Here is a 13,391-nt window from a genome sequence, read left to right as displayed (position 1 = left end):
ATTTAAGGACAGCAGGTCACAAAGCTCCTGAAGTGTTTTTTTCAGTTGTTCGTTCTGCAAACACGTTAAGTGGTGCAGCAGTGCTGCGTCACTGTTTACTCGGAGCGTGCATCAGTTAGTTTTCCATCACTATGTTGAGAAATGCATGTGTGAATGAAAAGATGTCACCTTGCTGATCATGAACATGTACTCCAAGTCTCCAAGTTTTTTTTTTTTTTTGTGGTTCATCCCATTTTCTTTGGAACTCACATTTCTCCGTAAAATCTGAGGGAGAAATACTGGTGAATATTCTTGAAAACTCACATTTTTGGGTGTATTTAATTTACATGCATTAAATATCATTGGATCATCAACCTGCTCAGGTCAACCTGCTGCTATCTGTGTCATTACAATGGGTTGTAAAGCTTTTGTTGCAATAGTACTGGGAATAGCATTTTTTCATGCTTGTTTTGAAAATAATAACTTAATAAAAGTTTACATCTGCTGTCAACAATTAGTGCTTCAGAAAAATAAAGGGAAAGTTTATTTGTAAAGCAAATTTTATGTGCAAAGACAATTAAAAGAGATTCTTGGCTGTGAATATTCAACTTTTTGATAATTCCTAGAAAAATAAATGGTTAATCATTGAAAAAAAAAGGATACATTTTATTTTAGGTGTTTTTGCGGCACAGATTTAAGGTGGCACTGAAGTGCAAATCACATCCGCTAAAAACTCAACACAAAACTACATTAAAGATAAAAGTAGCTGCATGCGGCTCCATTACACATATACACAAAACTTTATTGAAATTCTAGAAATGTAAAAAAAACCTGTTTCTATTAAATCCTAATTATGAGAATAAACCACAAACCAACTCTGGTTTGTGTTGAATCATTCAAAAACGTGACGACAGATGTGAACAATTGCACGGTTTGGGAAATCGTGATTTGGCATGGAGCGTTTGCAGTTCCACCGCAGATGAGGTCTCGCTGTTGTTTGCTGACATTTTCAACATAGATTCGTGACTGAAAGAGTACACAGGAAACTGCAAAAACTCAAATGCTTACAAACGTTGGAAACATTATCTTAAATGAGCGCTATACTGGTGCGTTCTGATGTCGTCATCACTTTCTGCCAATCACCGGGTGACAACAGTGGCTCCGCCCCAACTGTTCAGTTTCATTTTCACTACAACCAATGGGGGCCCCAACAGGAACAGGTCAGTACTGTTTCATGGGTCCATTTTACAATACCGGACCGGGCGGCTCAGTGGAATCAAGGCTTATAAGCAGAATTCTAGAAACCTAAAGTATGGAGCTCCCTAAAGTGACCTGGACATTTCTTATAAAGTACTGGTTTCTCATGCGCACGTGAAGCAAACTGGCATGCACGAGATGTGTGCACCAGTTACTGTCTTGCTGAAACAAACACAACTTTAGACCTCAATAAACTCATGTAACTGTGACGGGGTGTGTCACCTTTCTTACAAAGACAGTGACAGAGCGTCCACACCGTGACTGGGAGGTTGTCGGTTAAATTTATGATTGGTTCCCAAGAAAGTCTTCCTAAAATGGGACTCAATGGGGTTGGATTAGGGCAAATGCTGCAGCTCACTGTTGCCCAAGGGTAAAATATGGAGAGCAGATTTTACACATCACGTTGTGTGAAACCTGCAGGGACTTTAACTCTAGTAACTGTAGTTAAGTTCTCCTTAAAATACATTTTTTGACTTGTTAAAATGAACCAAATCCCAAAGCTGGAATTATTCTTCAGCATTTCTAAGGTCATATCTCTCTGCAGCTGAAAAACATAAAGGTTCTTGTTTTAAAACTGAAATCCAGATTCTGAAAATAAATTCAGTTATTTAAGATTATGGAAAGTACTTGGTACAAGACTTTCAGCTGCTTTGCCATTGTGGTTAAAACAGACCAAAATAGAAACATTTGTCAACATTTTTGTAAAGCAGCTCAGAGTTTCGCTTCATTTTGACTTTAAAAACAATACGATAAGTTTGACAGCTAAGAAAAGCTCTCATTCATTTTTGGTAGGAACTCTTCTGGGTTTTCTTAGCTTCTGGACAGAGGTCAGTCCCTGCAGGGTGATTGCACACAGACAGAAAACATCAGCGGCTGGTTCCTCTGGTAAATTGCTGCCACTTCCCTTCATGCAGTCACAGAGAGAACGTAACACAATCTCACTTTTCCTTCACGCTCGGCGACTCTCAAACTCATAAATCCTTCCTGCAATCAAACAAGTGGACATCTGGAAAATCAAAATGCTGACAGAAAAAATGTATCTTGATTACAAATGATTCCCACAAAAACTCCTGCAGTTCATTTTCTATGAAAACAAACTCATTGAAACACACTTTGATTTTCTGTTGTGGAGGCATTTTTTTTTCTGGTTCTGTGTTTTGTTTTCCTCACTTTTCTTTCTTGTGCACCGTTTTGTCGGCGCTGGCAGTCTTGTTTTTAAGCCCCAGCAGGTGGCTGTTTTCTGGAGGACAAAGTTAGATGGAGCAGATAAACACCGAGCTGGAGACCAGCTGCAGCTCTGCAAAAACAGCTAAAAAAAGAGCGGCTGCACTTCACATCAGCAGGTGAAGACAAACAGCAGCCTAATTATGTCCCCGGTGTATATTCAAAATGAAGGCCACCTTTGTTGAGACACAGACACATCCAGAAAGGGAATTCCTGCATCAGATCAAGCCTGAAACAAAAAATATGAGGAACATTAAGGTTTTATGAAGACAACACAGAAAATCTAGAGGTTCTCACACATAATATGTAAAACTATTGATTGCTAAAAACCTGTCAGTGAAGGCGTTTTCCGCCCCTTCTCTTTAAATGTTTAAAAGTGGACTGTCTTACATATTAAAAAACATTCAAACTTGGTTATTTTTATTGAATGAAAACAAGGAAAACAACTGCTAAAATAAAATGCAAATCTTTGAAAAAACAGTGTAATTATCAGAGAATGGTCAGTTAAGACACAAGGAAACACGACTGAAGCCCAAAAGAAAAGTGTAATTCATCCTTTATAGTTTAGTACTAGCAGAATAATGCAGGAAATCAATTCTTTTGTTCCATCACTTCTAAAGAAAAAAGCTTAAAGTTAAAGTCCAATTTGATGTCTCACACTTCAGTGCTGGGCGACATGGAAAAAAATTGTACATCAAGATATGAATTATTATATATCACAATAACAATATATATCACGATATACCACAATAAGGTATATTTTCAGTTATTTTCTGAAAAAATTTACTTACTTTTTTCTGAATTTATTTTTTCAAGTAACATGTTACTGAATCTTTACAAATGAGAAACTTTTTTTAAAGTGCCCCTCCCCTGGTGGAGTGGTGAGCTGCAGACACAGCTGCGCTTGGTGGATCCACTTCTGCTGGTATTGTTGTTAACCACAAAATAAAGAGACTTCAGACAGGTGAAGTCTCTGCATCTCAGTGAGGGAAAGGAAGAGGGGGGATGCTTCGTTCTTTTTTTAATTATGTCGTTATCACGAGAAAAAATTATTTTTCTCGTGATGACAAGATATTATCTCGTTATGATGAGAAAACAATAAAAAAAAGAGTAGGGCAGGCTGATTTCAGCTTCCATAGATTAGCCACTAAACTAGCTTTTTTATATTTCTAACTAGTAAATCAGAGTTGCTCTGATTAGAAATAAAAACACTGTACTGTGTTCTAATGAATCCAAAAGCAATCCCAGATGATGTTGAAGTAGCATGTTGCCTTTTAGCATAAATAATTTGCAAAGTATATAAATATTGTTCAGTGTTACACAAAAAACTGAATTAAAAAAAGTATAAAGATCATTGTTTTCAAGAAAAAGGTGTATTTTTTCTGTCTTGCAAGAAAAATAATATCAATAAAGTTTTTTAACAGCAAAATAAACTTAGTTTGAGAAAACATGTCTTACGCCGGGTTCAAATGCTTCAGAACGGAGGCCGCTTCCATTCGGCGACCTTGTTCACCTATGGTGTAGTTTAAGTGAGGAGTCACGTGACTGAAAAACACAGATCATGTAGTGGGTCGACTTGGGAGCGTGTGGTGTCTAAAAACACAATCAACGAGAGAGAGGCAGAGAGCAGTTGTCAACAAGTCAAGATGGACGATGTAAAAATTAATTGAATGAGCTCTAAATAACCACAGGTGAGCTGAAGTGCCTGTTAACTGTCCCAAAAAAATACGTGTCTGATGTGAACTGCAGGTGAAGCAGATTCTACGCGGACTCCGCGCACTCTGGTGCTTCCACGTGCCCTGTGAACCCAGCGTTAGTGACTAGAGATTTCTGATGAACTTTTTTTTTTTTTTACCCCACTGGCAGAATTTTCACTTATTTATTTGACTTATTTCTAGCTTTTGCCGTGTTGTAAGTGGACTTTCCTCTGATAAAAAAAAAATCCCAGCTGAAGAACGGCTCAGTTTCTCCTGCTGCTCAGCAGTTATCTGCTCTGTGAAGGTCTCTGCAGGTTGATTACTTTGCCCAGCAGATGCCAAAAGTGTCAAAGTAATCAGTTCCTATTCATTGTTCTCCCTCTTTAACGAAGAAGCAACTTCACTAAACAGGAGTGAGTCATCATCCACATCATCAGCACATCGCTGACTCTGCAAAGTTCATTCATTTGCTGGTTTCAGTTGTTGTTCATTTGAACTTTCTGAGCTGGATGAGGCTCATCAGATGAGCTTTCTTTCTCAGATGTTTGCAGCCTTTTCAAAGTTTTCCATCTCAAATGTTACTGTTGTTGAGGAACATACATGCAGACCCTCTGACAAGTCCTCGTCTAAGTCATTAAGCTGAAATTGCAGCGAGCAGAGATAATTGTTTGTTGAGGCCACGGCTGCATCGTGCTGTCATTCTGGGAAAACAAGCTGATCTAATTAAGTTTTCCCTGAGCTTGTTCGGCTGCGGCTCCCTGCCCACATGCTGTTAGCTGTCACACAGAAATGAACAAACACAAGAAGCCCGCTCCATCTTCCCGGGCCTCTCTGAGGACGCTTGTGAAGGACTGTTTCATTATTAGACTCTGGGAAAAAAGAGAAACTAACCTGAATTTCAGCATCCATCTATCTATCCTTCCACCGGAGACGAACAAAGCTCACCAACCTGAAATGAGTCAATCCTCACATCTATTTATGCTGGCTTTATGTCTTTCTCTGGTTTTTAAATAAACACATCTCCCACAGACTCTTCAGAGATCAAGAACAGTGGATGTTATATAACCTGCATCAAACTGCAGCTCATGAATTTCTTTAAGCTGATGATCAAACAAAAGTCAGACTACAGGACCAAGAACTACAGATTCTACTGTTTAAACAAACTCCAGCTTTATGTTTCTTGTTCAGGAAGAGAGTTTTGTTCTTACAGTCAGAATCCACTGGAGGATATATGTCCTCTGCAGGGTCATTCTCTTTAAATATAATGCTCCTCCTATTCTGTGAAAGACCTTTTATTTAAGCATAGTTTTATTTAAAGGACCCATGTCAAGCAAAATCAAACATTTTTTAGCTTTTCAGTATATTATAATGTTAATTCCTTGTGAAAAACATTCCTCAAAAAGGAAAAGCCTTTCTCTAAAACCGTGCACTCTGAGCACCAGCCCCTCCCAACCCACAAAAACGAACAGGTGCTCGCGAGCTGACGTCACAAAGTGAGGAACAGCCCCTTTTTAGAAAGAGTCTGCACCGCCCAAGGGCTAACACGAACATACACATTTTTACGCCCAGCTAGTGGTGATCCACAAAACACTTTCTCTTCATATGCACAACAAGTACTTTGCAGAAGTTTGGATGTTGTTTTTTATGGAAGAAACGCACACCTGCTGCCGAGGAATGAATGTGGATGATGTCATGAAATGGGCAGCACCCACAGGGAGTGAAAGGTGGAGCCTAAAAGATCGAGATGTTCTTACTTCTGGGTGGGAAAAAAGTTTACTTCATTTTATTTCATAAAAAAACTGAAACTTCTTTGGTGTGCCAAAGTTAATATGTTATTATAAATATGGATATGGTTTACTCTGAAAGGCTTAAGAATACAATGACATCGGCCTTTTAAGCACGATGAAATCCATTTTTCAACATAGGTTTAAAGTCCCCCATGACAATTTTTTATTTAAAAAAAACATTTCCAGTAGTGTTTTAATTATGATTATGAAGTTTTTAACCAAAATCCCACACCTTTAATATCTTAAAAAGCAATTTTTCATGTTGATCTGAAGTCTCTGTTTCCAAAATTTCCTCTGAAGGGGGGCGGGGCTTTTGGAGCTGAGTAGCCCCGCCCCTGATCCCCCCTGTCTGATTTTGATAGCTCTGTGTCTCGCTAGTGTAAATCTTCATTTGTTCTCTTTCATGAGAAAAATACCACAACCACATGTTAAAAACTCAAAAAGCGGAAATTTTCATCAGAGTGAGATTTTAAAAACAAAATCCAAAAATGAAAGATTTAATTCTTAACTTTTTCTGCAAATATCCCAGAAAGGGTCATTAATGTTTTATTATGTGTAGCTTTCTGGAAAACCATATATGTCTACGTTTAGACAAAGAACTGATAACAGAAAACACTTTTCATGTTTTTGTTTTTTTTTTACTTTATGTTACATCTGGTGTCTACCTTATATCTAACGTTGGCTGGAGGGAGGAGAGCTTTGTGTACTAGCAAGTTTGTCTTATTTTTAATTTGGTGTATATGTGTATATATTTTTATATTTGTGGGTTTTTCTGTATTTGCTTTGGATTGTTCTGTGTTTTTTTTGTTTTGAACCCCCTTGAAAATTTTTAAATTAAATGAAATTATTTTGGGGTCACTGAGGTCATTTGATATAAAGTTTATAAAATGTTTGGCCACATGTTATAAAAAATAGAGAAAAACATAAACCTCTGCAAGACATTTTTAGGACTTTTGATGGGAGGATGAAAATCTACGCCCATTTCTCAGAAGTTTCCCATCTCTGTGTGAGGGTATCCACCTGCCCTGTTCATTCACATTTTATGCCTTTGACTGATAAAGAACTCTGACCGTAGATGAACAAGAGTTTCTGCCCCAGTGAAGTTAGCGCTGCTAATTTGCCCTTGAAAATTAAACTCTCTTCCAAAGAGTCCGTTGAGCTTCTTGTCTGGCTGAGTGAATTGAAGCGAGCAGCCGTGTCTAAACAGATTTAAAGACACTGCTGTGTAAGAACAGAGACTGTTCTGTGTTATACAGATGTGAGGAGGACTCTTCATATCCAAGTCTTTGTTGTTGTAGATGTTTGATTGTCTTCATCACACTGAGTCAACAACAACCCCCTTTCTTCATTTAGTTTGGAACAAACACCTTTGCTGGGAATGACACACCTGAGGCAGCAGAAAACAGAAGGCAGTCATGAATTAAGTTATTTCCTTCATGCACAAATCCACCGTTTACCTTTAAGCTGGATGTCGCGTCCCCTGATGAAAGTGGAAGAACGTCCAAGCAGCAGATTAGAAGAGAAGGAGAAGTCTGCATCCATCAGCCTCCAGTTCAATCACAGAACAAATTCGTCACGGTCCATTTGCTGGTGCCGCATGTGCGAAGGAAGTCGGCCTTCCGCCGAACGCCCTGAAAAAGAGCATCAGAAACAGAAGCACAGCTCATTAATGCTGCGCTGTGAAAGCTTCCTGTGCGCGCTGAATGCAGAATGACCCGGGTGTTCGGCTCCCAGCGACACTTCAAACGCTCCGTCTTATTATGACTCTCATCCCTGATGCTACAGAGGATTAAAAGGAAATAGTGTCATGTTTCCATTCAGCGCTTTCTGAAGTCTTGCTTCTTACTATTAAAAAGACATCATTAGTGCTTAAATTGTGTTATTTTTGTATGTTTTTTCAGCTGGATGCAGACCGAGATGAGGAGGAAGTCTTCTGTGACATCAGCACGACTTTGGACAACAAGCTGTTTCCCTCCAAAGAGCCTGCAGCTGGTAAGAGGAGCTGCTTCCCATCAACAGACACGCCTCAGGACAAGCTGTTTTCTTTAAATATGCAAATTCATGTTGTAATAAACCTACGAGCTCCTATTTATTTTACTAATTGACATGTAAGAGATTAAACATCTTCTTTAGAACATGGAAAATGAAAACTATATTGTTTGCATGTGATGTGAGTCTGTAGAAGCTGCACACAGCGAGCAGCTTCCTCTGCCACAGAGGCCAGAGTGAAGGGCATTCACACAGATGGGGAACTCTGCAGAATGTCATTTAGAGGGATGACAACGTTTCTTTGCCGAGGACCACACTGCGTTCTCCAGTCCACACCATTTAGGATTTGCATAATCAGAGTTGATAGCTTAGTTACAGCATTTGTAGACGTTATTCTGAGAATTTAACGAGCCAGCGCTTGTTGGAGCTGTTTTTGTGCCTCTTCATTTTTTCCATTTTGTAAAAGTCTGTCAGCTGTCTGAGATCGTCTGTAATACTCTCTGAAAGTTACATTTGAATATGTGCAATCTTCATTCAGTTTGATGAAAAAATGTTTTTTTTTCATCAAACTGAATGACTCAAGAAAAACTAGAAATTAATGACAATCATTTATGATTTATATACAGTCTGGGGATTTTGTGTTCTGTTGTTGTTCATGAATCTACCATTCTATATAATAGCTGATAGTCCATGAACACATAGAGAAATTTTTTATGTTTCATTCTTCACTAATACATTATGTATCTTTTGTACTCATTCATGTAAAACCCTGGTTATGAATCTATCTGTTCAGATTGCTCACATGATGGAGTTCAGGACAGGTGTAAAAGCTCTCCTGGATTCTGGATTAAACCAAACATCTCAATTCCACTGAATCTTTTGGTTCTTAGCCAATGTGGAGGAACCGTCCAGATAATCAGAGAGAAGGTTAAGCAGTCAGAAAGTGAGCCTCACACTAGAAGGAAAAACCATAAACAGTATATAGAGAGAACTGGACTGATCCTCCCCTCTCGCCTCACGTTCCAAACAGGAAGTACCACCTGGTCCAAGAAATCCCATAGACTTCTAATGAAAGATAAACAGCGATTACTCAGTCATTCTGTTTGTCAGAACAACTATTCTGGCTCTGGTGTCTCTTTTTAACATGTTCTTGCTAAACCAATTTTTTTTCATGATGTATTTTTTCCTGATTGCTAGTTATTCAAGTTTTAAACTGGCCAATCAGATGCCTCAATAAGAGGATGTGGTGCCCGCTGGCCCCACCTCAAATGTTCGAAGCGTTTCATTGACAGATTCTTTGACCAATCACAGGTTATTAATGCCGTTTGGTCCCACAATGGTGAAATTGTGCGATATCCGTACCATGGAAATCTGGCGACTGAATTGACTTCATTTTGTTGGAAGCCAAGGTAACAGCCTTGTTTTGTTCATCTTTATTCATATCAATGGAGAAACTCACACCAAAAAAAAAATCAAAGTCCACTGAACCTCTAGAGCTGCGTTCACACAGAATCCGATTTGTGTGTCAGAAGCGTACAGTTTCAATGTTAAGTCAATGTATAGCTTCCATTAGAGGTCCTGCAACGCGATCTGAGTGTTGGGTATGGCATTGTGGCATGTCAAGAATTTAAAAATCTGAACTTTGGCGAAGAAGATCTGTTGCTTTAGCCAATCAGGGACTCAGCTTTTACCGTGATGTGTTGATGACGTGATGAGCGGGTGGAGTCCAAAACCAACATGGAGGAGAATCCGATGGTTCTCCTTCTGAACTTCATGATATTTTTCTTATTTATAATGACACACTAATAAAAATATCTTCTAATTTCATTTTTTTTTTTCCCCATCCTCTGACAGAAACATTCTTCTTCTCTCTTAAACAATCAATGTTGATATAAACTTAAAGCAAAAAGCTGAGCAATTGTTTTGCATGCAGGCGAAGACTTGTCTGCACTCTAGTTTACTTTTACGTGTGAAGTAAAAGTAAACTAGAGTGTGATTTTGTTTTCAGGACTCTCCACTCTGTAGACGCTACAGTTGTTCCGAACAACACGTCTGAATTTACAATCTATGTGCAGCAGGTTTATTAGCTCAGACAGGAACTAAGCTCAGCTAACAGTCCATGAAGCTAAATCAGAGTCAGACAGACAGGGGTCAATCACGAGCATGGGATCATCCAAGAGAGACTAGAGATGTCAGAGTCCAGATGAAGGTCAGGGCAGGGGGCAGGCAGACATGAAACAAGCTCCGTGCAGTGCGTAAGTGTTACTTTGGTCTTAAGAATAAATGCTGGAGATGATGGGATTTTTTGTAGTTACAGGTCTATTAGAATGCAATTTAAAAAAAACACAGTCCTGATTCATTTTACTCACTTTGTCAGAATAAGTGATGATAAAATGAGTGATGTTGTTTTTGTTGAGATTGCTCTATCTTAATTAGGTCCAGCCTAAATTGTTGAGCAGATCCAGCATATTTACAGTCAACACTCGTCAGAAGAGAGAACAAGTGTGAACCAAAAACATCACCCACCAGCAGCCTGGTTACCAGAAGCGTTGGCATAGCAACGTGTGGCAGAGGGTTAGCAGAGCTCTGTGAAAGACACAGACTCAGTAAGGTTATAATGTCATGCAATGCAGGGTTTCATATCAAATCTGTTTAGCAAACCTTTAGAAATCTGCACTGAAAACAGCTCCGGTGGGTTTCTGCAGGTGTTTCATTTGTCTCCAGATAGACTTCAGCAGAGGTGTTAGTCGAAAGGAGACATTTTACTCTTCACACTGAGAAGAGTTGTGTTAATATCCATGTTTTGGTTGCACTTTACAATATAACACTAAAGCAAAGTGGAAATCCAACTTGTGAATGTGTCCAAGCAACACATTTGTCTGGAGGATAGGGTGGAGAATCTCCTCCCTCAAGCATCTCGTCCTTTTAGGATTATCTTCATCTAATCGGTTAGGAATAAACGTTTTAACTTTTTTGATTAAAAACTTTATATCTAAAAGTTTTTTTTGTTGTTGTTGATAACTCTTACATAGAAGTTAATGGTTTTACAGTATTTCAAACTGTTTGTGTTGCAAAAAAACCAATTTTGACAAACAGAAAAGACATAAAATCTCAATGTAAATCACCTCTAAATGTGTCTCACCTTTCATACAGTCCAAATAGATCAAATGAAACTAAGTGGAGAGAAATATTGATATAGACCTGAAGCATCATCAGGTAAAGTGCAGAAGGTGCTGCCCATGTGGATCTCTGGATCCACATGTCTTCAGTGATTTAGAAACTGGCGGCAGAAGTTTCAGAGTGATCTGATCATTTCTGCTGGTTCACTAAAAGATGAAGGTGGAAATATGTTTTTCTATGTGAACAGGAAACTCTACAATGATAAAATATTTCAGTCAATGATGGCACATAAATGTATTTTCTGGGTTAGAGTTTCATTCCTCTAGAGCAGACACTAAAAAAGCTGTTCGGTCGTTTGTTACAGACCAAAAGGGTAGCAAAATCTCCCTTTATTGCATATATATATATATATATATATGTTTGTATTTTTGTCCCCATCAAGCTTTTCATTTACAAAATGTAGCTTTTAAATATTTATAATAATTAAATTATAAATGTTATGTTTCTATTAGTAACATCTTTGCCTACTTTTGACTGCAGCACATTTGAGTGTGCTGCAGTCAAGTGTGATGTGGTGTCGTCTGTGACGCTTAAAACAAAATCTTTAACATACTGTAACTATTCAACCATTTACACGATCAATGTAATTCCAGTAGATCTACTGGAATTACATTGATCGTGTTGAAAAGTTACACAAAAACAGATAGACATTAACAGATAAAAATTAGATTGCATCAAATGATTTACTCTAAACACAGACAAACGATGCATCCTTTATTACGTGATTTTAAAAATGTAATATAATGTGCATGAATAAACCTCAGACTCAGAGGGAGCATACTCATATGAAACTCTGGAGCTTCACTTATCTTCCTGTCAGGACGATTCTCAAAAGGAAAACGTTTTGGCTCATTTGACACTAAAAAACTGAAAGATTATCAAAGTTTGTTTTAGCTGCAGTCTGTTGCCTCTGGTTGGTAAAAATAGTACACAGAGTGAGTCAGGATTACAGGTACGTTTCGTTCTGATGCAGACACACTCATGTGTTAAAGCAGGCAGGAAGCGCGCTGTAACATATCCTCTCACCAGCCTCCAGAAACACCTGAACCAGACCTGAGCTGCTGCTCAGAGAGTGAGAGTGAAAACTCCAAACAGCAGCCTCTGCTTCACAGGATGTGGGTTGTAAATAAAACTTCCCCTGGGTGAGTTTTCCGCTCTACTCCAGCTCCGGATGACGCAAACCCGCATTAGTCTGAGCAAAAATTCAGCTTCAGGCAGGCTTTACAGTAAAGGGAATTTATTCAGTGTTTCATAGTTAAAGATTCTGAATGCTCTGGGAAATAAGGCAGCAGGTCTGCACGCTCTCAGCACCACACAAACAAGAGTCCGCCGCTGTCCGAGTGAATCTCTCTTCCCCTGAAGTGAGGCTGAGGCGCGTCAGGGTGGAAACGTCTTTGTTGGGTTGAGACGGCTGATTCAGGTGGCAAAGGGTGCGCTCGACAGCAGAGCGTCTGCGCTCGACAGCAGAGCGTCTGCCCTGGACGCCCACTGTCTGCATGACATGAAGGACAGAGCAGACTCCTCCTTACACTCAAACCAAAGGCAACCTGATCTTTGAGACACCTGAGTGTGAAGGTTATACTTACAGACATTATTGCTCTGAATGAAAATCTTCTCATTCTGATAAAAGATCCTTTTCACTGTGAAACCAGACAAAATGACGACAGCGAATAGTTACTTCCGGCGTTCACATTTAGAACGGAAAAGCTGACAGCTGAATGCTGCTTGACACAATTCTACATTAAAAATTAAAAGGTAACCAAGCCAATTTCAACAGAAAAATGTACAATATTTATTTCATGAATCTCCTGCTAAACTGTATTTTCATTTCCTTTCTTAGATTGTTCACAAATCTAAATACAAATTTGAATAATCCTCCAATATATGAGGTTTTATTGAAAATATTGATCTTTTATTTGAGCAGATATTATTCTAATTGGTTTCTATTTTGGAGGATGTTATTTCCACGTATTTTAAGTGAAATCAAGTACAAAAGCTGATAGAAATTCATGTTGGCCACATTTAATACCTTCAGCAAAGACGCACATCGCTGCATTGTGAATACGCATTTTAATGGCTTCCCAGGCTAGATTTACTTGTTGTTCTACGGAATATTTCAGGGAATAATTGTAAAAACAGGAATAGTTTGGCTCAGTGAAAATGTTAAGAGCAGATATCGAACCATGTAGTTTCAGCTTTCAAAATAAGAGCGGCCAAGTTAAAAAAAAAAAAAAATCTCTGGGTTTTATAACTTTACGTGGAAATAGTCACTTTCCTA

At 38.7% G+C, this 13,391-nt stretch overlaps 1 protein-coding gene across 2 annotated transcripts in view; it reads left to right on the top strand.

Annotated features, from left to right (window-relative positions):
* Positions 1 to 13,391, top strand: part of ak5 (adenylate kinase 5) — a 99,590-nt gene that overhangs the window by 47,789 nt on the left and 38,410 nt on the right. For both annotated transcript variants that reach the window (XM_024281640.2, XM_036216425.1), the window contains exon 7: positions 7,846 to 7,936. In XM_024281640.2, coding sequence (XP_024137408.1) covers positions 7,846 to 7,936 — 91 coding nt within the window. The remainder of the gene's footprint in view (positions 1 to 7,845; positions 7,937 to 13,391) is intronic.

The sequence above is a fragment of the Oryzias melastigma genome, linkage group LG17 (assembly GCF_002922805.2).
Source record: "Oryzias melastigma strain HK-1 linkage group LG17, ASM292280v2, whole genome shotgun sequence".
In the NCBI taxonomy this organism is placed as follows: domain Eukaryota; kingdom Metazoa; phylum Chordata; class Actinopteri; order Beloniformes; family Adrianichthyidae; genus Oryzias; species Oryzias melastigma.
Note: the sequence above shows the minus strand (reverse complement) of the source record. Positions and strands in the feature narration are given on the sequence as shown.